Below are 25,264 nucleotides of genomic sequence, written 5' to 3' on the forward strand. Positions count from 1 at the left end.
GGTCTCGGCCCGGGTAGCGACTGCGCCGTGAGGCGCCGGGCGGGACCGGGAGCGGCGGGTGCCGCGTCAGGAGAGGCGGTGGGTTACCGGTTCCCCTTCATCTCCCCCGGGCTGCGGGTAGGTCTCGGTGGCGGTGCCTCAGCGCCGGCTCCCCGCCCTTTCCCTCCCCGGGCTGTCACGCAGGACGGTCCCTGAGGGAAGGCAGGAGGTGCTGGTGCCCGGCTGGCGTGGCGGGGAGGAGGCCTGAACTTCTCACGACGGCCTTTCCCTCCTCCCGCTATTTCATCTATCTCTTTATTTTATTTTTCTCTTCCTAGAAAGAAGAGGCCGGTGTGCTCGCCGGGAATCCGGCCATGTTCTGAGGGAGGCCTCCGGGACTCGGCTTGGATCCGGATACCACAGGTGTGCGTGAAGAAATTGCCCTCCTCGCATCCCCTGTGAAGCTCTTGGTAAGCTGGCCGCGCTTCTTAGGACACAAACCTGCACGGCTTTAAAAGTCTGCAACAGTCTCTGATATATATATATATTTGAAAGCGAACCTTGCCTGCCCCGTGGAGATGGGTGGCAGCGTTTGGTTCAAAGCATTTCTTCAGCTGACGAGGCCTCTGCGGCCTTTTTGCCCTGGTGAGACCCGTAGGGAGTCTTCAGGACCATGAAGTCACGCAGACCACGTCACCCGCTTAATCTTCGTGTACCGGATTGCAAAGCTCTTTACAGGTCTGCTGTGTGAATTTGCTGCTACGTCAGAGGAGCAAAGTCCTATTCCAGCTCATTTCCAGCTAAAAGTGTCTAGTGCCACTTCTGCCTTTTTGCTCGCTTTTAGCAAGCTAAAGATTCCTAACATGGAAACTCATATTGTGCACGTCTAGTTTTTGCTTTGGAAGCAGATTGTTTGGGAAATAAGAGTGTGAGAGTGGTCTGTCTGAAGCTGTCTATTTCCACCCTCAGTCCAAAATATTTACATTCTTCAATGAAAACTTTTTCCTAAACTAAACATTTTCTTTACCGCTTGTGTCTATTTACGTCAGATCAAAGCAATGCATATTTGTTTAAGGTGTCCCCACAGTTGTTACTTCAGTATTTACTCCTGAAACTTAAACAGCACAGTGGCTATGTGCCCAGTCAGCTACTAGGGCTCAGCTTTTGGGTGTTAAACAACGGTAATTTGATCATTTACAACTTTGTGGGCAAACATAGTTGAAAATAGACGAGGCACCTCTAAAGATGTTACCTATTAGAAAGCTTAGAGTGTGACTCTTTTTCCTTGTCCCTCTTTCCTTCATTCCCAAATGATTTGGTGGAGGAGAGAACGGTGAGAAGCTGGTGGCCTTAGTTACCGCCTCCTTTTCTTGGATGACGTGGTGTGGATGAAGCTCTGCCTTCTCACCAGACAGACGTGGTGGTTTGGTCAGGGAACTTGGTGCTTCTGGAATGGGCATGTGTTCAGATTGCAGTTGGCTAAAGTCTTGCTTTTTTAAAAGTTTTCATCAAAAAAAGCAGTTTTGGCAGACCCAAAGGCAATTGCTTGCTCTGTCAGTGTAGAGTCAGAGATCTGAAACTCGTACTGTATGTGAACACTGGGATGGCGTGGATATTGGCTGTGGTAGGATGGATGTCTCTTTCTACCCAGTACAAAATTCCTGGCTCATGGGGAATTGGAGTGGGAAAAGGCTTTCCTGTTCCACTCCAGCAGTGATCATTTGCCACTGAGGCTGGAAGGCCTTTGCATATAGTCTGCCTCTCTTTGTTATTCTGAATGAAAACCTGCTTTAACAACCTGGGAAAAAGGAGGAAAAAAATGGTAAAGGAAGGACAGCAGTGAGGGGAACGAGCGGCCAGCCAAAGAGAGGGACCTTGTAACTTGTTGGTGGCATACAAGAAGTCTCTGGGAAATACAGCCCTGAGGAAGGAGAGCTGGCATGCAAAGAGAATATAAGAAAAATGGCAAAGAGGAGGGCCCAAAGGATGCACAACTGTCTGTCTGGCTATTACTGCTAAGGTATTTGCTTCATTTCTGTACTGCAGAGGGAGAATTTTCCCTTATCTTGCCAATGACAAATACTAGAATTGAAGACGTGGACTTCGATTCATGTAAATGGGTTTATGGTCTCTGTTTCAAAGACATGAGCAAGCATGTTTTATGTGTAGTGCTCTCTCCCTCCTCACATGCGCATGAGTAAGTTACATAAAATTAAAGAGTGTTATTGGAATGTTTTTGGAGAGTTTCATTATACAAGGGGTCGCTTGCCACACTTTTGTTTCCCTTCTCTGAAAGTTACGCAGTTTCCATTTGGTTATTGATGAAAATAATTCTGTTCAGTTTTAATTCGATGCAGGATGACTAGAAGCTTTTACTCACCATTAATTACAGTAACCTTTTCAGTCTAAACCACTTTCTTTTTCACAACTAACCTGTTTTTGTCTAATACAAATTATTCTAAACGTCAGTGAAAACACTGTCCCTTAAATTACCGAGAATTAAGTGCTTGTCAACAAGATGTTTGCGAAGGAATAAGTGCTTTAGATAAAAGGCTGTGAGCTGTGCCACAGATAACTTCTGCTTTTAACCGTGATAATACGTAGGTACGATGTGAAGCTTATTTCTTTATGAATCATGTTGTCTTAGCTGGTGGTGCGTGTAATTGTATTATTTATTGTACCGCTGTGGTTGCAGTTCGCAGGAAGGCTGTTCTGCTTCAGAGATGTCTAAGAAATTGACGTTATCAAAATCATACAAATTTAACGTTTTCTTACCTGTAGCGTTTTCCTTTATATAGGAAATAGCCTTCCTTTTCTAATTAAAGATGTGTTCTCCCTCCGTCCCCTACTGGGTTGCGGCAATTGTATTTAAAGCTTTACCATTTACCTTCTAAAATTATTGCAAGATTGTTAATCCTATCGATAATTTAGGGAGTTAAGACTGTTTAGTCAAATAGCACAGTGAACAAGTGTCAAAGACTTGCGTTAAGGCGTTTCTGCCTCTCAGACCAGTATTTGATGAAAACATGGCACTGCTATTTTTCGCTTTGTATCTTGACTGACCAATAAGCTTGACATCTAGTAGTTGGTGCTGTTTCTAGTCAGCTTGGTGACTTCTCTGTCTTTTATTATGTCTTAGAAGTTTGTTTTCTGGAGTAGAAATGAAAAGATGGACTGGAAGTAAGAAGGAAGAAGAGATACTATTTATTTAAAGTTAATTTAAATATCGTACTACCAAATTAGTTGGAAATGTGAATTCATTTTTTATCTAAATTGCAGTCTTATGCTGCACCCTACACTGTACTTCTTTTACTCGTGAGTGTTTTGTGTACTCTCAGTTTTTCCAGGCTGTGTGCTGTGTGTGAGTCACATTTGTTTTTTCTTTATGTGAATTTTATCTGTAGCTTGACACTGCTCCCTGCTGCTGCGTTTCATGCTTCCTAAAAATTAGAGTAAGATGATGTGGTCTGCCAGCGAGACATGACTGTCGGCATTAGAATTCTATTTTGTGTAAAAGGTCCCAATAATTGACTTATTTTCTTAGAATTCAACTGATAAGCAAATTTCTGGAAAATCACAATTTTTTTGTATCTTCCAGTAAAGCACTCTCTTAGCAATGTGTTCAGCACTCTTAAGTGTAAGAGTTTCTGCTATTTTTTGCTCAGGTCTGTTTGGTTGCATGCATGTGGTCCCGTGTCATCATGCATGATTATAAAGCGCTTTCAGAATGGGTAGCGGATGGGTCTGGGGGCAGCATCAAGTAAGAGTCTGTTTTGATAGAACACATGCCATAGATGAGTTTCCGTGTTTATCACCCCCCCACCCCCTTTTCAGGTATGGCTGAGTGACACCTTCCCAATGAATGAATTAAGATGACTTAAATCCCCCAAAATGTACAAAGTAGATGGAAAAGTAAGGTTGTGGGGTTTATGGTGCTTTGTTTTGTTTGTTTGTTTTTCCCTTGCAATTGGTTGTGATTCAGTGGTTTAGATTGCAAGCTCTTTTTCAAAGAGATACGCTTGTGAGGTACTGAACGTCTTACCAGTATCAAATCCTTGAATATGACTTGTTTTTTTTCTTTTTCTCCCTTTGTAGAATCATGGCAAGTCCAAGAACAAGGAAAGTTCTCAAGGAAGTGAGAGCACAAGATGAGAACAATGTGAGAAAATTATAATCTTCTTTAGAGTAGTTTTGTAGAATTGAATTTTCTTTTTACCTACTCCAGAGGTATGTGGCGGTCTGCTACAGCTGTTGTCTTTACAGCACTGGTATGGTTAACTAATGGTAACATAGAAATTTGGATGTCTGATATCTGTGTTAGTTCCAGTAACTGTTATTCGTATATGTATTATAATACATTGCTGCGTATTTGGCACAAGTCTTTCAGAAGTTCTATGCTGTAACCCCTGGAGTCTGCTGAACAAGTGATGCTTTGGGCACAGCTTAATTAAAACGATCTATTTCAAGTAGCTTGATCATATGCTACCTTAAATGTGATAGCCCATGGACAGGTTCAGTTTTATTTATATCAATGCATTAAACCTTGAATGGTGATTCTAATCATAAGAACTTAAGTTGTTGCACTGTATGAGCAATAAAGCTATTTTTAAGAACAACCTCTGTTTAAATCTGCTATCGTTTACTGCCAAACTGTAGTATGACTGAATAAATGTTCCAAACTTTAAATGTTGCATCTTTATTTTGCCAAGGAAGCCTCAAGAATTCAGTTTGGTTACTTTCTCCTCCGTCAAGACAATATGGAAGTGAAATCAAGTTGAATTCTTTGCTCATTAATTTCCATTTGCTCATCTGTATTTCCTCACTGCTTTTGGTAGTCGGTACAGTAATTTGTACAATCCAAGTCAGGCAAGTTAATGAGTATTTCTTTCCATGCAGCATAAGTAAATATTTGAAGGAAGCTTATGCTGTCAGGGAAGGTGTTTCCAAACACTAAGAACTCTCCCTTCTGAAACTATTTTCTGCATGTAACGCTTTCATGATTTGACTTTTTGAGCTGTGCTGTGATAACTTCACATGGACAAGTGATGACTGAGTGTTAGAGATAATTGTTTTTCTCTCGCAGGTCTGTTTTGAATGTGGTGCATTTAACCCCCAGTGGGTGAGTGTGACCTATGGAATTTGGATCTGTCTTGAGTGCTCAGGAAAACACCGAGGCTTGGGAGTTCACCTCAGGTCAGCCTTTCAAGCAGACGATGGACTGGGTTGGGTTACCTCAGGGTGCACTGTGGCTGTGAGCAGAATGTATTGTTTCAGAAGGGTATAGAATGCCTCAATTCCAACATTTCCCTGGCAGTTTTGCTTCATGCTTCTCTCCAAAGCGAGCTTTGCTCTTTGTGCCCTGTCTGTAATTAGTTGGGGCGTGTGCTGCACCAGGGCAGCTGTGTCATGCCCAGTTGTAGAAAGTAATGTCTCTAGCTGCATCTTGAGGTTGTGCAGTGGCGTTTGGTAATACTGCACTAGTCCTTGTACGCCATTCTTTTAATCTTCTATAATCTTTATCGATTAAAACTGAAGTAGTGCTAGAGCAGCTTGCGAGTTGAGCAAAAAAAGTCACAGTATGCTTACAGAATGCTTCTGTAGTGTACGCAAGTGTATAAAAGCAGTTTTATTCCATTCAGGAGATTTTTTTTTTTTTTTGGTAACATAAATGACAGTTTTTGTTTTTTCCAAGAAACATACTCAACTGAGATGGGAATCTATGGGATAAGAACCGTTACGTGTTCTGGAGACTCCCGGTATATGTGTGTGTAATAGGGGCAGAGCATGGGATAGTGGCTCAAATGAGGAAGGGAGAGAAAGTCCAGGAGGGAAGTCACCAAAGCAAGGAGGCCGTCCAGAAGTATGTGCTTTGCTTTTCAAGGGGTGATGTGAGCTCATTAATGAGTAGAAATGGCATAGGAAGTGAGAGTTTGGAACTATTCCGTATGTTACATGAAAGGAAAAATGAAATTACTGAGATGAGGATATGATGAACGGTATTTCTTTAGGGACAAAAAGAAAGAAATCGGCTAAGATAAAAGTTTTAAAAAGCCTTCTTGAGGATGATGTCTCACTTTACCCCCCACCCCCACCCCCCACCCGGTGACCTTGTATTTAAGAGCAGGGCACTGTTTGGTTTTTTTCTCGTTTTGGGGTTTTTTGTTTGTTTGTTTTGTTTTTTAATATAGTTTAATGAACAGTAGCAAGAATTTATGGCTCAAAGCAGCGTTGAGATGCTAACTGCAGTCATGGATGGGGACGAGGTCAGGTTATAGGGTAGGCTGTTTTAAACAGTTGAGCTGTCAGTACTTGATGGTTGTTAGGAGCAGAAGCATGGAGTGGGACAGGAGGTGTCCTCACAGGTCACTTAAGTGTGCCTGTGAAAAGAGACAGGAAAATAAAATTTCAGAGTGAAGAAGTACGGGAAAAGTTTCTTTTATATAGTGAGTGAGATTAATTTCTGGGCTTGAAGAAAGTTGCTTTTTCTGTCACTTGCCTTTTGTTGACTGTCTTCTTTAAGTGCCAGTAAATGCCAGGATTTTAGCTTATTTCAGTGAGGCTCTGACCACCTTCTTAGGATGATCTATCTTTCTCTACTTGGAGAGTGTTCTCTAACATGTTTATACTCCCAACTTTTGAGATAGGTTGTAATAACCTTTTTTTTTTGTCCCTGCTGATATAGCAGGAAATTAATAATAAGCTGTGATTTTAATTTTTTTTAAAACTGCTTTTCAGTTTTGTACGTTCTGTAACCATGGACAAATGGAAGGATATTGAGCTGGAGAAAATGAAGGCTGGAGGTAATAGCAAATTTCGAGAGTTCTTGGAATCTCAGGATGACTATGATCCCTGCTGGTCAATGCAAGAGAAGTACAACAGCAAAGCTGCAGCTCTTTTTAGAGATCAGGTGAGTTCAGTTGTGTGTACGTCCTCTTCCCTTACCATCTGAAAATGTCAAAGTACTTTGTAAGCACTTGTTTTTGAAGCGGGAGGGAGGGAAAGTAGCAACCTTTTGAACCTCTGCAATCGTTCTTGAAAGGGGTAGGTCTTAGAGTGCTTCTTCCCAACTCTTGCAAGAATTTTCTTTAGAAACTTTCTTTTCTGCATTTAGCTGAGGTGGCTCGGATTTTCACTGCTGCAATTTGTTGCAATTAGGTAGTGGAGCTGTCCCAATCTGCAGTAGACAGTTTACTACTTCAGCAGTACAATTTTATCCAAAGTGGTTGTTGATAAATCTGTTGTGTATGTAGTAACAAAATGGTAAATCAATTTGCCAAACACTGGCAGGCCTATAAACAAATAAGTTAGTAATTGTAATGGCATTATCATTTCGTGGAGGCTTGGAATTTCCAAAAATGAAATGACAAACAAGTTGAACTCGTGAGCTTAGAGAGTTACAAAGATACTGTATTTTCCTGCTGACCCTGCCGCGGGAATGGTAAAAAGGTCCATGCTGTACTCGCCGGGATGTCCATGCAGCTTGGAAGTTTGTTGTGTGTGTTGTCTCTTTGCATCTTTAGAAGTTGCTAGGAATAGGAGGCGGTTGGCTGAAGTGGAGTATCTTGATGAAAGCAAAGAAGTTCTGTGCTGTAGGCCTTTTAATGTATGAAATGGGGGACTCTAGAGTTTCTGTGGCAAGGCTTTGGAAATTTTATCTTAACTTGCTGAAGTAATGACTTGGATTGGAGGAGCGGTATGGCGTGAAGAGATGAAGTTCAGGTCCTTTGTTTGAAGGAGGGAGAGAGAACATTTAAATTCTGTGTATGTGTTTTAGCTGCCCTATGCTAGAGTATAAGTCCACCTCTTTCTGTTCCTCCATTATTCTGTGGTTAGTGCTTACATCTCTATTAACCTAGTCTTTCCTCTTCAAACCAAATTTGCCTGTGTGAAGAAGTTGCCTAAAAATCAGTTGCCTGAAATAAAATCAGTGTTCAATTCAACATTACTAGCCTGGTATTCAGAAAAAAATCGGTTTCTTGTGAAGACAAGTTAATTGAACTATGCAGCTGGCAGCAAATTGGAAAAATGACTTGTCCTCACTTTACAGGACCGCTGTGTAACTTGTATGAAAACTTTGACCTAGTGCTCTTGATTGTTTTCCTACCTCTTCTAGGTAGCTACAGTAGCTGAAGGCAAGGAGTGGTCCATTGAAACATCTCCTGCCAGGAACTGGACCCCACCTCAGCCTAAAATGTCTCTCTCTTCCACTCATCGGTATGTATTCTTTTTATCGAATGTTGATGTAGCTACAGCAGGATCAAAACCCAATGTTTGAATGTCTGCTGGTTTTATTCTGTTGATGGTGTTGTCTGAACAAGCATTTCTTTTGCTGAAGTTAAGGAATATGAGGTAGCAGGGCTTTAATGTCTGTAATAATTCCCACCTCCTCCACCTGAACCTTAAACCATGGCAAAGAAAAGTGAGCAAGAGCAGAGGAGAAGCCATGCGGGTTTTATCTTGGCTTGCAGTGCACCTGAGACTCGTCACTGTGTCAGTCACGCGTAGCGTGTCCCAGCCTTGCCCTAACTGCAGTGCTGTTCCAGTTTGGGATTGAATGCCAGGGAAGAACCACCAGACTTTTTCCTTACGGTGCTAATTACTAACGGGAGCATCAAAGCTGGACCGCGGCAGTTGTGTTTTTCTGCTTTTGCATGTAGCGTGTGTTGTTCTTTGCACTAAAGAATCAAGTTAACTGAAAAAGCGGTTGTAAATCAAGCGAAGAAGAGCTTTGTGCCTGGCCATCATCCGGCAAGTTCAGGGGCTAGCTGTAGTCTGAGTAGCATTGTCTGGGTCTACTGTTGCTTTATTCATTCAATACTCCAGTGGCTTTTAGTGGTTGCATTAGAGTTCCCTACTTGATAGAGGAAAGAAAGAATCAATTTTGCACCTGTGTTATGGTGATATATGTCAAGCTGCACTGCTGAGCTAGCGGTTTTTGCTTTACGCAGTTTGATTCTTAAATCTTTCATTTCAGTAGTTCTGCTGGACAATCGCAGACTGCAACTGCCTCTTCTGACAAGGCTTTTGAAGAGTGGTTAAATGATGATGTCAACTCCTACCAAGGGTAATGCAATATTTATTAACTTTTTGAGTGCCTGGCCTTCTAGCGTAACAAAGACGCGGATGTTATACTACAGCTACACAGCTGTGGTCCTGATTCACCAGTTAACAGTTACATCTTGTTTACTATTAAAAATATGCTGGTAATGTATGATAAGAGTAAGGGTAAGAGGAAGGAAAAGCGCCGCTTAACACATTTGTATAACAAAAATGTTTGAATAGCATTGAACAAAGAGCTTATAACTCAAAATGTTAATGTGGTGGGCTCCAAACTAGGGAATTTTTAGTGTATACAGTATCTTGTAGTGATTTGAGTTAAACGGGGTTATTTATAAAGCTAACAACGTTTTCTTAGTTCTTTCCTTTTTGCATTTTCATGTATCACTTTGTTAAGATTTACTCAGACTTCTGATATCAGTGATCTGTTAATCCTGGAGAGTCACTAAGACCACATCAGCTTGCATCGGGGACACTCTAATTTGAAAGGATTCACCAGTGGATCCTTGTTGGTGTTATGTCTTTATGAAGTGAGTGGTTTTCTATTTTGGGTGCGAGGTGCTTCAGGACTTTTTTTTTCCAGGTGTATTGTAAAGTCTGTTAAACAATTGTCATTCTTTCATGCTTTCCAGTTTTTGTTTAATGGTTTTAATGAAAGCACGCTAATACAGATACTGTTTATTCATTTTCTTATGGTAGTGGCCAAGAGAATCGCTATGTGGGGTTTGGAAACACAGTAAACCCTCCAAAAAAAGAGGATGACTTCCTGAATAATGCTATGTCTTCATTGTACTCGGTAAGGAAATGCCTGAAGCTTTCTGTGACCTGAATTACTATTTTCTTCTATTTTATCCCCTGTTATGGGATAATATAAATGGGGAAGAGAAGCTAAAGACTGCAAGTAGATACAGAGAGATGCAGAGTGTTGGTTATATTCTCAAAGAGTGAAGAAGATGCTGGTGGACTTTAAAAGGCAAAGTGAAGGGAGAAACTTGAGCAAAACTTAAGAATTATGTCTGGTATCAGTTCATAGAAATAAGGAAATGAGGATATAGCGATGGCTTAAGAACTAATACTTAACAGGGCTTGGAGGGAAGAAAAAAAAAAAAAGTAATTACCTGTTGGGAATAGCAGTTAGGCTGGTAATGCTCTGAACAGATTAACCATATTCGGTGTGTTCAGTGGAGGACGACTGAAATGCGTGTGTACGTGGCTGCCAGAAGCCCTAAGCAGTGATGAAAACCTTTGAAATACTTGTGACAGGGTGTGAAGAGATAACAGCATATGGCTGAACAGTTGTGGCGATTAAAGTAGAGATAGCGAAAGATGCATTGTTGAAGGAAAATGAGAATCAAGTCAGAGGCAGTCAGGGAGGTATTGGTGCTTTGGTAGCCTGCAGCGTTACGGTGCTGAACAGTATTTGGGATTCAGAGTCACTTTGAAGTAGAGTAAGGTTTTCTACCAGGGTTAGTGGCTAGTAGTCTTTTGTAGAGCCTCATTGTATCATCGGTCTAAATATCCACACCAGGTTCCATTGTTTTGTTTTGTTGTTTTTTTGTTTTTGTTTTTTCCCAAAAGATACAATAATTTCACTAGAACATAATAGAAAAAGGTAATGCCTGAGCCTTTGAACAGTATCCCAGGTGATCCCACAGGGCGTTTAGTATAGCTCTGCTGAGTATTTTCTAGGTGTGTCATAGATTGTAGGCCAGAGAGTTCAGGTTAGAAGCCACATCTGTAATGTATTGCAGATGTGCTAAGACAGCAATGGAGAGATGACACTGTGCTGTTCGAGTTACCGTCAACCGTTATTTGAATACATGATCTCATTGAAACTTATGATTAAAATGCCCTCTTGTGACCACAGATACGCACTACAGCGCAATTTTAAGTCGTTTATTACAGTGAGACTGAATATTTGCATGCATAGTCATCCTCGTGAGGAAACCAATTTTCCTTCCGCTGCATATGATTGATTGTTTTTCCCCACACATGCTACATTTTTCTTTATACGTTATTTTCTGCTGTTACGTATCAGAAGGAGCATTTTCTGTAGAATTCGCACTGACTACGCTATCCAACTCGTTCTGTAAAGAGCAGATGTAATTGCAGTTTAGGTTTGTCTTGAGTCCCTTGAGACTCTGCTTAACATAAAAACTACAAGACACATCACTTTGCCTTTTGTGCAATTGGCGACATGATTATATTTCTGTGTGTCAGCATAGGACAAGAAGGACAATTAACAAAGAGACTTCAAAAGGATAGGCAAAAAATATTTTTTGCTGCTTTTTTTAAAAGACATTCCCTCAATCTAAATATGTGGCATAGTCAAATTAAATAGAAGGGGTAATGAGAAAAAGATTCTACTATTTACGACCTTTGTATGGAAATTACCCAAAAGGTAATACGTTACCAAAGCATCCACACTCTAAATAAAACATGCACACTTTGATGGAAATCGAATTGATAAAAGGCAGTGGTAGACTTGGATATTAACCTTGCATTCGTAGCACCCTGTTTAAAAGATTCTGTAGAACAGCTTAAAATTAGGTGGTGATGATCTGCAAACAAAAAAAAAACCAAACTTATATCTGTGTCTTCATTCATTATCACATACAAGGACAACCACAGACACGTTAAAGTTTTTTCTGTTTTTTATGCATTCAAGTATGGTGAGGTTTTTTCCACTTGTTTTACTGGGCAGATTCTGGATGAATGAGTTGCTAACAATACCGAAATCTAAAAAATTGAGAAGTGATTTTTTAATGATTTTGTTAAAAAAAAAAAAAAAAATCATTAGAATAACTCTCCCACTCCACTTTCTTTTACCTCGTTTCTTAATCAGAATCTGACAATCAGTAGTTAGAAGAAAGCTGTTCTGATTCGTTACAGACAAGTCTTTTAAGAAATGGCCAGTGGTTTTCAGGTCTTCCAAGAACCAATGAGGCAAAATAAAGCTTTGGTTTTTTGTTTTTGAAGATAAAATTTGCCGGAAACAAGCAGTTTGAAGCTTTATTATGAAACGGCAAATTGCTGAATGGGCATTTTATGAATTGCTGCCTCATGATTTTGAGCACTGATTCTTGGTTGCTCTTTAGCTGTTTCCAGGCATACATTTTGGCTGCTCCTTGATTTTTTTTTTTTTTTCTTCCCCCCCCCCCCCATGCAGTGCTTACTTGTTGAAGGTGCAATCTCTGTTTACTAAGGTTTCAATGTCTTTTGTTCTCTCACTTTTGGGGGGTGGGGAGGAATTTTTTTTCATGTAGCCATTTTCAGTAGAATAACATCTGAAACAGATTTGTTCAAATTGCAGCTGTTTTGATATAAATAATGGAAGTTCATCACTATATTACAGTGAGAGACTATAATCTTCGCTCTTACTAGCGAGTAGTTCTTATGACTACAGGACAAGCTGTACTGGAGAACATTTTGACTTAATTTAACATGTCATAGTGAACTCTTGGTTATTCACTATTATTATTCACACACAGCTTACGACACTCACTTTCTTTTAAGGGATGGAGCAGTTTTACAACTGGAGCAAGCAAAATTGCCTCAGCTGCTAAAGAGGGTGTAAGTAAACAAAATGTATTTCAGTGTCGTTCTTGTAAACTCAGAGATTCTGTTCGTGTTCTAACAGGGATGTATCTTTAAAAGCATTACCAAGACAAACTAAACTCTGCTTTTTTGTATATCTTTGCCTATGACGTATAAAATAGATGCACATCAAATGCACATCTCCACCTTAACTATTTCACATGTTTCTGGATGGACATTTTTGTAAATTTGTCCACTGGATGTAAGCATCAAGAAAGAACTCAGCTGCCATTTTTACACTCCCTTGAGAAACAAAAAAAAATTACTTATAAAGCAGAAATTTTGGTTTATGCCTAATAAGGCCGAATTGCATTCTTCAGCAGGAATTTAATACCAAGTTACAAATTGCTGATGGTTTTATATTTTTTTTTCCCCTTCCTTTGACTTCTCTCTAACTACAGCATTTTTTGTCAGTTTAAGTAGAAAGCCTGTTGGGCAGAGGTTGTGCCTGGAGGGGATGCTTTGGGAGAAACTGAGGCACGGTCTTCAGGCTCTGCATGTTCTGCAAATTTGCACACTTAGGTGACGTTCAACTAACTGTAGACTAAAACCAGAGGAAATAAAAATTTATTACATTTTACATAGATGATGGTGGAAAGAGATTAAATGTTCTTTTGTGAAAATAGTGCATTGCAACTTTTTTCAGTTTTGCTCAGTATTCTTCCAAACTTCCATGAGCATAACAGTTATCTCTTAGGAAAAATACTTTGGGTGACATTATGAGAAACAAAAATATTGCTACTCATCTGCATTGGCTCACCAAGGTCTAGTCTGTGTTGAAGACCCTTCCTTCCCCCTGTTGTAAGTTGAGAAAGACCAGTGCTTTCCCAGAGCAATCTGGGATACCAGAGGTGATGATACAGATATTCACTTTGCTGCGAAATTCTGCCAAAGGTCTGCTCATCCGGGAGAGGATCATGTAACATTTCTAAATGGGTGTGTTTACTAGGAATAAAGCCTTTGATTTTTAAACTTGAATGTATTTGCTTCTTTTCACAGGCTACCAGATTTGGATCTCAAGCAAGTCAAAAGGTGATTATAGATTTAGCTCTGTCTTATTGACTGTAACTGGCTTTAAATATCATGTATTTGCCTGCAGCAATTGATTTAGACTTGATCATCAGCAGACCAGTGTGGTTTTTTTCCTTCATAGTGCACAGTAATTTTTAGGTTTTAGCTTTTATTTCCATGGGAATTGCAATCAACTGCAGTGATCAAATTAAGCAAGAAATAAACAGTGATACTCTGCTGTGTGTAACTGTCGGGTGTATTGGAGAGGCAGTAGAATGAAATGCTGTAATTCATGCTCGCAAACTTGAAATACCCTTATTTTATTTTTGAGACCCTTAAATGTGGTCTATCTTGAAGTAGTTTTCTTGGTGATACAATATCATGCAAGCCATCTTTCCATTGTTAAAGCCGAATAAGATATTACAAATGTGAACTGCTTAATATCGTTATTAAATTAACTTGCTTGTGTGTATTTAAAAAAGTAGCAATTACAGAAGCGTTTCCTCTTTCAAACTAGGGTTAAAACAGAGACAGTCAGACCTCAATTACACAGAGCTCTGACATAAGCAAGATCTGTTTGCATGGAAAAGTTTTAAATACAAATGTAAAAACATGTAAAAGATAACATGTGCCAAAGTTCTGAGTGAGAGAAGGCTTGCATATATTCATATATGATATAGGGAGGTTTACTTTGAACAATAACTCTTCTTGTATGTGTAGCGTTAGGCTGGCATGCTTTCTGATATGCATAGGATGCTAGTGCTCAAAACGAAGGCAAACCTGCAGGTATCGGTGTTGAAACACGTATGCAGTAGGATATTAATACTCCACGTCGCGAGCCAAACTTGTGCGTGTTTTGCAACAAAAATGTCTTGTTAAAGCACCCAAACTTGATATTTAGAAGCTTTAAAGTATTTGCTGCTTGGCTTACATAAGAAAAACTAAGTGTTCTACAAGTCTTCCTCTTTTACTGCTTCTGGCAGTTTCTGTTTTAGAAAACTGTTCTTTCTTTACTATTATGAGCAAGTGTAAATATAATACTAAGTGTAAAAGCTCATCACATCTACTGACAAGGACCGCAGCAACATGGTGCTCTAAAGTCGAAGCTGTTACTGAAGCTTAAATTTTGTTCCTGAAACATCTGATCTTTTGCTCTGTAGAACAGATTTAGCATCTTTTTGATGTAATGCATTGTTTAAAAATTATATTTGGTGTCCAGTGACCAAACATATTCACTGTCTGTCTTGTCAGTAGATGTTAAAGTTGGAAAAGGTTCATGCTACTTAACTTGCCTTGCTAAAAGCTGCTTCTACCTTCCTTGCTCTTTCTCTTTTGCTGTCTGGGTAAAGTTTTGGGGCTACAAGCAGCAGCCAGAGCCGGTAACGCCCTCACATATATTCTTGTGCATGGACTCCTTGTCACTGTTCGTGCTGAATATGTGCATTTGCTCTTGAGCTGTCTTTTCTTTTTTTTTTTTTTGCCTTCAGTCAAATCTGTTTAGAATAATGTTGTGTGTTTCGTATGGTAATGTTTCTTCAAACCTATTTAAAATAGGTTAAATTGGATAGAGATACCCAAGCTCTGCACTCTCAGAAAACATGTTGCACTTTTGTCCATGCTCTTCATAAAGACAGATGACTTCAGGATTTCCGTTTGCATGTCTGATCCAGGAATGCAGTATACCAAGAACTACCCTGGGGTGTTGGTTGAAGGCAGATTCTTTAATAAATGCCCCATTATGTAGTGGTTTAATGGTGGTTAGGATGCTATCCTAAATTCAACAACAGTAAAGGTGAAAAAGCGATTCAGATGGAAACGCAATTGTATCCAAATCTTCCCTTTCTGTATTTACGGAATGAGGTGGTGGAGTAAATGGGATAATATAAGAGTTATTCCTCATTCTAGCAATGACTTCACTTTAGCATACCTGAACTTCTAGTGTATTACACTCTTTATTATATAACATAAACCGTTTGCCAGGTTTAATAGACTCTGAAGGATTTTTCAAAGATGAAAAATCCCCTTTCTTGTTTTTCTTAAACACTTTCTAGCCTCACTTCCAATGGAAACAAGCCTCTGTGATTCACATTCACGTTTCTTACTAGGTGGAACTGGGGTTACCTTTTGCCTTTGTCTTCTCAAATAACTTTTGAACTGGTAAGAAGTAGAAGTATTGGAGGTAGTGGTGGTTGGGTCGTGGGGAGATCCTAGTAGTGCTGTGGCTAAGGGAGAGGCTTTTTAGACACCTGGGAATCTGTGATGCTCGAGGTGCTCCATCCCCAGGACATGAATGCAGGCTCACACCCTAACCGATGTTAGCGATAAGATATAAACCCTTAGGAAATGAAACTTCATTAGACTCTGCTAATGTTCAGGACTGATGTTTGTCTCCAAGAAAATTGGCCCTTTTGGATTAATTGGGCTAATTCAGAAGGTAATCAGTTTAATATGGCAATTCTGAAGAAAAGTTTAAATCAGGCAAAGGCTTATTCTGGTAGTAGGGAAGGGAATGATTTCAAACGAAACATTTGCAAACCCTGCTGTCTGTGTCACTATCGTCTTATGAAAGTAATTTTGTGACTTACACTGTGGGCTTACATTTTTGTAAGATGCCTCTGAAGTACAATATCCTTGCACTTGTTCTGGATTGCAATAGATTTCTGAAGTTCATTGCTTCCTCTCCCTGCAAACCTGGGGCAGTAAAAAAGATTACAAAAATCTTCTGTCACAGCTTTGCCTCTTGTGTATTGCTTGGAAACAATTAGGCGGTTATTAATAGATGACAATTGCAGCACTACAGGACAGAAGAATTGGTGAAAAATTGGCCCAAAAGATCTAATTCTACAAGTAATTCCATTAGTAAGGAAAAATAAGGGTGGATGAAGTCAGTTCTTCCAAATATTCAGCTGCAGGCATTGGCAGGGGGCCCATCTTCTAGGCTGTTGCTGGTTGAACCATTGCTTCCGCTTCCAGTGCGAGGTCAGACTTTGCTTGGGCTCTGGGCATCTCCAACAACCTATTGCCATGTGCATCTGTTTGTAATTTATTTTCTTTTAATGTTTTCTGCAGCACTGTACTGTGTGTGCTTTTCAGCTCATTCTGCTTGTATGAATCAAAGCTTAAGGCTTCCCGTGTTTTTGGAGATACTGCTGAGAAATTAGCCTGCAGAAGATGTTGGCTGTGGTTTTTGTTTGTTTGTTTTTTTTTTTAAAAGAAAATATAACTGACTTTGTTTTTGTTTTGCTTTTAAATAGGCATCAGAGTTAGGTCAGACATTAAATGAAAATGTTCTCAAACCTGCACAGGAAAAGGTAACTTTGGAACTAGTAAATTACTTGCAGAACGTGGTTATGCCGACTTCGGGAGCGATTGTTTCCTCCTGCCACAACTGCCCAGTTTGTCAGTGCGTCCTTCTGTTTTTTCATATGCTAGCCCAGGAGCAAGGGGGAAGCATCAAGTAATTCTAAGCTAGTATGTTAGCAAAGAAAGGTTAATGAGGGGAATTTCCCTCTGCAGATCTTTCTCCTGTCCACAAGAGTCTGTGACATTCTTCCCCGTTAGATACTATTTTATAGATTTCATGCTTTCAGTAATGGAAGATGGGACAAGATGAAAGTGCACCCTAAATGGATATCAAAATATTAAAAAAACCCCCAAACCCTATTAGTAGTATCTTTTGAGTGTTAAGTTCATAGTGTTTTATCCATCTGCCTGCCAGCATTGTTTTAATTCAACTAAGCACCTTTGAGCCACTGTAGTTCATCTGCTGCCTCATCGGGGGCAGCAGAATTTGGGGCAAAGTATATGTCTAAGATGAATGGCGACAATTTATCGATAGCAGTGATGTGTTCTTGCAACCTTTACTTGGTATTCGTTCAGAATATTCTGCTAGTCAGCTAAAACCAAGTTTTGCATGCATTCATACACAAAGTGTGGTCTAAAGTAACATTTTGATTAGCAGTTCTAGTAACTGTTGTTTCTAGGAAACTAGTTTGAAGCAGATTTTCATCTTCCCTTTACAATTGTTTGTGACCAAAAGCATGTGGCTATTGGCACTTCCAACAGCAGTTGGAAGAAAACACCCATGCTGACCTGAGGAAATACAGATAGTCACTAGGACTAAAGGAAAGCTGTCCTCATAAGTGACTAGTGATCACCGACACCACAAATTTCAGTCAGAGATTCTCCCTAGTGTCAAACGTTGCCTTCCTGTTTCATATGTTTAAAAAAATGTACTTTTACGTCTTTTCCGTTTGGCATGCATTTGTTCTGTGCTTCCAGAATTTTGGATCAGCTCCAAAATTTTGATGGAAGTCTTTTTCTGAGAATGTGGTGCTCTACTTACCTATGTACCTTTTCCCAAAATACATTGGTTTTGATAAAGCAGGCTAATTTTGCTCTCTTAAGAGAAGCAGTGCCACCACTTTGGGATATGGATTAATTTTCAATTTGGAAAGAATGGTTTAATCACATTCGAAAATAATTTCTCTTGCATTACCTTTATTAATTCAACGTTCTTTACATAGTATTTCAAATCACAGGAGAAGACTGTTAATTGGTTTCCTATTCCCTAGAATTATCCACAACTTACTTCAGAGTGCTTAGATACATTATTTTCAGGGATTTTTTAGGGTGCATTTCCTCGAGCTGACTTCTATTTTGTAGGACAATTTAATGAAGAATGTTGCATTCTATATTAAAAAAAAAGTCTGTTTCCCTCAGGATGTTGTGCTGTTAGTTCTAAATAAGTGTTACTTTCTGAAGTAAGTATTCAGTGGCCACTGCCTGGCACATAGGTGGTTATATGAAGTCACTTGCTTTGGAACGGCTGGTGAAAGGCACCATTTGTGTTCTGGTTGACCAAAGTTTGAAGCCCTTTTTATATTTAAATAAGCATGTATAGAAGATAGAGAATACAATGGATCTGATTAGGTTTTTGATCTCTCCCAACCAAATCTTTTTATATAGTAAAATATAAGATGTCACGTTTGCAGATTTTTTTTTGTACTGGTGTTTTTATGCTCAGCATTAGTGTAATGGTACCTTCCTCGAACTGTATGTCTGTCAGTAGAAAAATCCCACAAACCTCAAAGGCCTGAGGTTCACTCCATTATAGATCAATGGGCTTTATATCTCATTTTCTTAACTTTGCTAGTTTTGACTTAAGTCTATTTTGATTCCCTTTCAGTTTGGGATTTCTTTTACACTTTTTGTTTTTAGCTGCTAAGCACAAGTAAGTTTGTCTTAAGGTTTCAGTACTACTTTATGACTAATTACCAATACTTTTGATTCACGTAGGTGAAAGAGGGGAAAATATTTGAGGAGGTCACCGTGGGGGTATCACAGTTGGCCAGCAAGGTATGAAGTGGCCTGCCTGCCTTTAAGGAGGCCAAACAGTAAGCCAGTCTCCATATTCTTATGAAAAGTTTGTAGTGAAGCAAAACCACGATGCAGCTTTAGTCTCTGCTTGTGTTGAATACAGAAATTTTGAAAGTGTCATTTTCAGTATGCAGTACTTCCGTTGGGGTGTTAAAAAGCTATACGGGTATGATGTAGTCCTCGTAATAGTTTCACCGAGGGCATGATGTAGAGTTACAAGACAGGCAGCGTCCCAAACACAAAAAGAAAATGTCTGCTAGAGAATATGGAGACAGCTTGCGTTACATTTGTACAGTTAAACTTACTAATGATCTGTACCTTTTTTCTTTGTTGTCTTTTGCTATCGTTACTTGGTAATGTGGTAAGTGTTCTCTACAACTGCTAAGCACAGAAGTCCTGCACAATCTAATACCTGTTTTGATAACTTGGACGGTGTTACCTAGGAGGGTCTGTCTTTCTAGCGCCGTGAAAGTCAGCACTGGAAGCTCTATCTGTACCGGCTTAGTGCCTTAAATGTTGGCAATATTTGAATAAAATAAGCGATGTTACCTGTTCCATTTGGAGCCTGGCAACTTTAAGTCTGAATTCTGGGATTCATTCTCTGTATTTGTAACTTAGAATAGTAACTTCCACGGGTGCCACTTCAGAATTTGTGTTTCTAATCCAACGCCAGTCCATTATAATGACCCCCAAAGGATTCTCCTGGCAGTCATGTTTATTCTAGAACTCAACTTCTGGCCTGTTTTGCATGGCCAGTGAAATAATACTACTGCAATGGAGTGAAAGTAGTTTTGTAGAACAGTAAAAATATAAATACTAGTTATATGAACCGTAACATCAAAACATCAGTGCTGTCATTCAATTTAATTTTATGTAAGGAGTAATTCCAGCATGTTTGTCAAGGAAGTCTAGGAGAGAATTCAAAAGCCATTATTGACAATGATGGGTGAAAAAGCTTAACTTGACCTACTTTTCACATCTTCCAGTAGCACGATGCTGTCTGTGTGTTCTTTGCATCAACCACGTAACTGCCCGTCAAAAGTATTAATAAGTCGTGAGTGAAATTTTCTGATGAAATGTCTTCTCTTTATCTGAACAAGTGGAGGAATGTGTTACGGCTTTTGCTGTTGGACTTGGAAGAGGTGTCGGTTCAGTCCAAATGAATGGAGTGTGGTTTTTTTTCTCTAGGTTCAGGGAGTTGGAAGTAAGGGATGGCGAGATGTCACCACTTTTTTTTCTGGCAAATCAGATGATAATTCTGAAAGGTATTTTTTTGTTATTATTTTCTCTGTCTCTTTAAACACATAATTTTATCTCCTGTATGTTCTCTGCAGTATAGTAATAGCAGGTAATTTTGAAGTATGAAGAAATTATTCTGTCTTTGCTAGTAGTCCTCCTGTGTGTAATATGGGAGGAATTCCATCTAGATATTTGTTTATGACAGTTGTTAAACTGAGAACAAAAGTGCACGGCACCTTGGTTTTAAAATTATTCCAAATGCATATCCCCCCGCCCTGGGCCTGTTAGCACTTAAGGCTGTTAGCAAAAATCTGTGAATTAGAATACAAGCTTATGCCATTCAAGGCAATATATTTAGTTCTTCTGCCTTTATCCTCAGTTTTTGTTTAAGCAAAGGGCAGTAGCGTTACAGTTTTCTTTGGTTTTGGTCATTTATTATTATGTTTGTCATAACTAATTTATTTCTACCTTCTTTTTTTTTTTCCCCACCCCATAAAAGACCAGCTGAGGGAGACAGCTACCAGAACAGTGGAGGGGAGGGCTACCAGAACAATGCTGTAGATCAAAGCTTCTGGGAGACCTTTGGCAACTCAGATCCACCAAAAGCTCATAAATCTCCAAGCAGTGAGAGCTGGACCTATGTGGACAATTCCACAGAGAAGAAGAGCTCTGATAGCTGGGACGTGTGGGGCTCAGGAACAGTCTCCAACAACAAGAACAGTAACAGCGACAGCTGGGAAAATTGGGAGACCAACTGGGAAAACACAGGAGGGGAGAGCAAGACCAAAAAACCTCCTAAGGCAACGAAAAAGGCATCTTCAGCTGATGATGGGTGGGATAACCAGAACTGGTAGAACTCTGTTAACCCTGTTTTGCACAGCTAGGAAAGGGAGGCTATGCTGGCTGATTGCGGGGAGGAAGTTCTACACGCAACTGGAGTATCTTGGTTGACCTTACTGATCTGTTACTTTTGTGCTTCCCGTTCATTCTCCTTTCTTCTGTCCCGGTTTAGGGAAAAAAAAAAAGTATCTGAATCTTTTATTACATAAAGGTGGCTCTCCCTTTTTTAAGGATAGTGATAACTATATTCGCCTTGCACTATTGAAGCTGGATACAGTGACTTTCTTCACACGAATGTTCAAAGGAAAAAAATCAGTGCAAGCACACTTTCATGGCACAGCCTTGCATGTGTAGGTTAATAGGTATTCATCCAGTCCTCATATAATTTGAGATGACCTGGGGTATTTAACGCAAACGAAGGACAGGTTGTGTCTTGAGAAGATAGCCGTTAAATAGGCAAGCTGCAGTTGAACAGATCTAGTCCAAATGCCTTATGGATTGCTCTGACCATACTAAGTCTGGCAATTCAAGATGGTCTTTAAGATACTTTTTATTGGAGCTTTGTTTTTAAACTTTATTAGGTGGTTGTTTTTTTTTTAGTCTTTTAAAACTTATTTTCTCCCTTTTGAATTAATAAGGAATCTAGAGCTAAATAATTGTTTGTGTAAACTCACAGTTTTGACCTGAGCTATCAAGGGATATCCAGAATGGCTCTACTTGCCCTTCTTGCTCTATGCATTAAGAGTTTGCACAGTGCAGCTCTCCTATGCAGATAAAATGCAAAGCTGTGGTCTCCTTCCTTACCTACACTCTTCCCCCAGTTTGAGTATTTTATATGCTCTGTTTTTTCTCTGTCTTTCTTCCTTCTACCCATCTATTTTATCTGTTCTGATAAAAATGAAATCTTTCTGCTGCTTATGGCCTTTTGGACATCTGTTTGGCAACTTGGCAGTGAAACAAATTTATAAAAAAGATTCCAGTAAGAAAAAATGGGTGGAAAATATGAGAACATCGAGGAGAGAGGCGAGCTGCAAGCCCCTTTCAAGATGAGTAGATGTCTGGGTTTAATAGTAAAATGTAAGTTAAGCAGATGTTTTCCACATTAATCTTTAATATGTCAAACTATATCTCTGTTTCTATCATGTATTTCTCTACATTTTCTTCCTGGATCTTGTTAAAGAAACACTATTTTGGAAACTTTAGAAACTCCTTGTCAGCATTAAGGAATGGAATAGAAGATTCAGTTATGTCTCAGTTTTGACCCAACAAATTGCTTTGCATGACACAAACCACAACTTCCACAGAAGAGTTGTGACTTTAACGACAAAGGCGTCCTATGTACCCCATTCTGGTTTGGGGGTGGGTTGTAAATGTACGTTCAGCCCAAAAACAGTCAGCTCACTTGAAAACTTCAAATCATGATGTCGTTGCATAGTCTGCTTTACTACCAGCATGGAGTTCTTTACTGTGGACCCTGTAAATCTTAATACATACCTAAAAAGCCTTTTCTTTTTAAAATTAGTTAATTTGTTCAAGCAACCAACCAGCCTAAGTTGTCAAAGTTACCTTAAATACTGCTTCATGTCTTTTTCTCTTCACAGAGGTTTTTGAGCTTATAGCAAGAGGTTAAAAAGGAAGGAAAATCATGAATCACCTCAAAAGTAGCAGATTTTAAAGGCTTAAGTCTAAGTAGAAGTAGCTCTATTTATAGTCTGATTCTGTATTTCTATTAGTAGGATCTTTCGATGGTGAACAAAGTATTTTTCTAGTCTTCTCTAGCCCTGTCCTGCAAGAGCTGGGATTTCTTTTTTTTTCCCCTCGCTTCTCCCGATGGCGTGGCCTCTGAAGCTCAGGCAGCAGGACGCGGTGCTGCTCGAGGCTGAGCCGCGCGAGGTGCCCCAGGCGCTCTTGCTGACACGCTGACCCTTTGGAAGTGCCGAAGGCACAAGAGATCTCGGTTTACAGTGCTGCTTGTGGTACCCTTGGCAGATGTTTACAGCCTGACTGTATAACGAGAATTTCGTTCTGCTTTTTCTCCAGTTCCAAATATGCCTTTGTCATAGCTTAATTGCATGTCAAACGTAACTTTGTATTTTTATGCATACACCTCTGTTACCTACTTGTCATTTGTCTGCTGCCCAGTACGAAACTGTAATGCATGTACTCCGAAGGCGGTGCCGTGTGATGTACGTGAAGTGGCACTGCCCGGTCCTCGGCTGACGGTCAGTCCTCGTGAAGTCTTGCAGTAGCGGTGATGGCAACATGCATCCGATGGGTTGCACTGTCTGACTGCTGGTGTCTTGTCTGGAGTGATGTGAAGCTGATTCAGCTTCCTGTGTACAAATTTATTACAGTTTCTCTTTCATAAACCTCCTGAAATAGCTCGTAGCAGGATAAGCTTTATTTCAGTCGGTTCAATCAACGGTATTGTGATGTGTATGCGTACATTCTCCTCAGCTGTGTGGTTTGCCTAGGAGAAAACCGGTTTATTTATATATCACTTGCAGCTACGATTGGCATGAGCCATTTGTTTTTCTTCTGTTTTTATTTTTGTATCTCTTGAAACTTTATGTTCTAAATTAAACTAAACAGCCAGAGCCCTACTCAGGCAGAAGCTTTGGGTGATGATTTTTCTTCCAGCTGGGGAGACAGTGACAGAACAGTTGCTGTCTCTCTTTTTGCAGTGCTGTCGAGAGGCAACAAAATGCTACAACTCCCAGAAAGGTGTTAACGGAAGATACTAAAAAAAAACCAATAGAATGGCAGAAAGTGTAACTGCAGCTACAAAACTAGTGTACCAATGGGTCTCACTTTGCCAGGCAAATCGGTATTTTTTTATGACTTGTCTGAATCTGAAAGTTTTACCTTGTCTTCCAGAGGAGAGGATGAAGTGAGGGCATTTTCTTTTGCAAAGCCTCTGTTTTATTGGATTTTACTTTCTTTAGTGTAGATGGCTGGGAAGTTTCTGCAGTTTGGTGGAATGCATTCAGTCAAGGTGCATGTGTGGAGTGAGTGGTTATGAATTAGACTTTTTTTTTTTTTTTTTTTTATCCCTCGCTCCTCTCCCAAAATCCTCTTTTTTTGGCCTGATTGTGAGCACTGTAAAGAGAGGCATTGAGTGCAGCCTGCTGGAGCTGAGGCCGCCTGTCTGCGTGAAGATACGGCCGTTGAATCTGGGCGAGCGTGTGGACCGGCAAGGCTTCACTGTCACTGTGTGCTTCATCTGTTGGGGGGATGAAGAGGGCTCCACTTTGTCCTTTCAGTTCCACACTGTGTGTTATCAATTTTAAGCCGTACAAGCAAATGGCCAGGAGAGAGCGCAGAAGGCGAAATGCCTACTGCAACAATTGGCCGTTGCAATGTTTGGTTTAAATCTCCTAGTGTTTCAGACTGGTTTATTCCTTTGTATGGCTTCAGCTTTGGAAAATACAGAGCAGCTGGATTCCTACAGGTAGTCTGAAATAAGGAACACTTCAAGACATTCAAACTAAGTGCCACTTGCAAAAGAGTGAAAGTCTTAGAGAATGTTCCTGAACCAGGAACCTAATCCTAGGAGTTAGGGATTATTTTAAAATGTTTCATTTGTGTCTTGAAACCTGTTAATACTTAGAACATTTCAAAAACTGCTTGGCCAGCTCTCCCTCATAGCTGAGACCTCAAGGATAGTGCTGCTGCTTTTATTTTCCAGGCCAGACTGTATAACATTCCATGGGTTCATAATGTATTTATCAGTGTAATGATCTGTGCAATAATTTAACAAGTGTAGGTAAAACCTTTGTTGTTTAATCCAGGATACATTTAAAGATACAGTGGTCCTCTTGGAGAGTAGCAGTCTACCAAGGTATTCCAGTTCTCACCTTACTTTGGCAATATTAAATTTCAGTAACCCTGTCAAGAAAGGCTTGAGCAATCAGTGATTTAAACAGAAACCAAGAAACATTTCGATGTCCATTATTAGAGTTTGATTGTAACGGCTTAGTGACCTCTAGTTGTAGAGCCCTCTTTCATTTCCGTGCCAGCAGAATCTTGGTCAGTATGGAGTACTGTATCTTTAATTTTCCTGACGTGTTTTTTGTGAAGTTCACAGGAATGGCAATTTCAGTGAACGCTACTCGTTGTTCTGTAGAGTGGTACCGGACTTGAACTGCAGTGTCATCTTTTA

At 39.8% G+C, this 25,264-nt stretch overlaps 1 protein-coding gene across 6 annotated transcripts; it reads left to right on the forward strand.

Moving 5' to 3' along the window:
* ARFGAP1 (ARF GTPase activating protein 1) lies at positions 1-25,264 on the forward strand. 6 transcript variants are annotated; one of them, XM_082325759.1, is made up of 14 exons: positions 1-117; positions 318-402; positions 4,075-4,138; positions 5,063-5,172; positions 6,715-6,886; positions 8,093-8,193; positions 8,954-9,043; positions 9,736-9,832; positions 12,553-12,609; positions 13,633-13,665; positions 16,899-16,955; positions 18,943-19,002; positions 20,212-20,288; positions 20,762-25,264. In XM_082325759.1, exons 3-14 carry the CDS (start codon positions 4,079-4,081, stop codon positions 21,114-21,116), a joined length of 1,269 nt encoding a protein of 422 aa, XP_082181885.1. In that variant the 5' UTR covers positions 1-117; positions 318-402; positions 4,075-4,078; the 3' UTR covers positions 21,117-25,264. The 6 variants fall into 6 exon arrangements, with proteins under 6 accessions (XP_082181885.1, XP_082181882.1, XP_082181883.1 ...); XM_082325756.1 differs by having other exon boundaries at positions 11-78; positions 318-449; positions 20,762-25,263; XM_082325757.1 differs by having other exon boundaries at positions 23-117; positions 318-449; positions 8,957-9,043.

Source organism: Platalea leucorodia, assembly GCF_965183815.1.
Source record: "Platalea leucorodia genome assembly, chromosome: 13".
NCBI classification, from domain to species: Eukaryota; Metazoa; Chordata; class Aves; order Pelecaniformes; family Threskiornithidae; genus Platalea; species Platalea leucorodia.

Excerpts from the sequence above, each read along its gene's own strand:
- ARFGAP1 (XM_082325759.1), top strand. The coding sequence starts at position 4,079 with ATGGCAAGTCCAAGAACAAGGAAAGTTCTCAAGGAAGTGAGAGCACAA. Across the intron at positions 8,194-8,953 it reads TCTCTCTCTTCCACTCATCG|TAGTTCTGCTGGACAATCGC; the intron begins GTATGTATTCTT and ends CTTTCATTTCAG. Across the intron at positions 16,956-18,942 it reads TCAAACCTGCACAGGAAAAG|GTGAAAGAGGGGAAAATATT; the intron begins GTAACTTTGGAA and ends TGATTCACGTAG.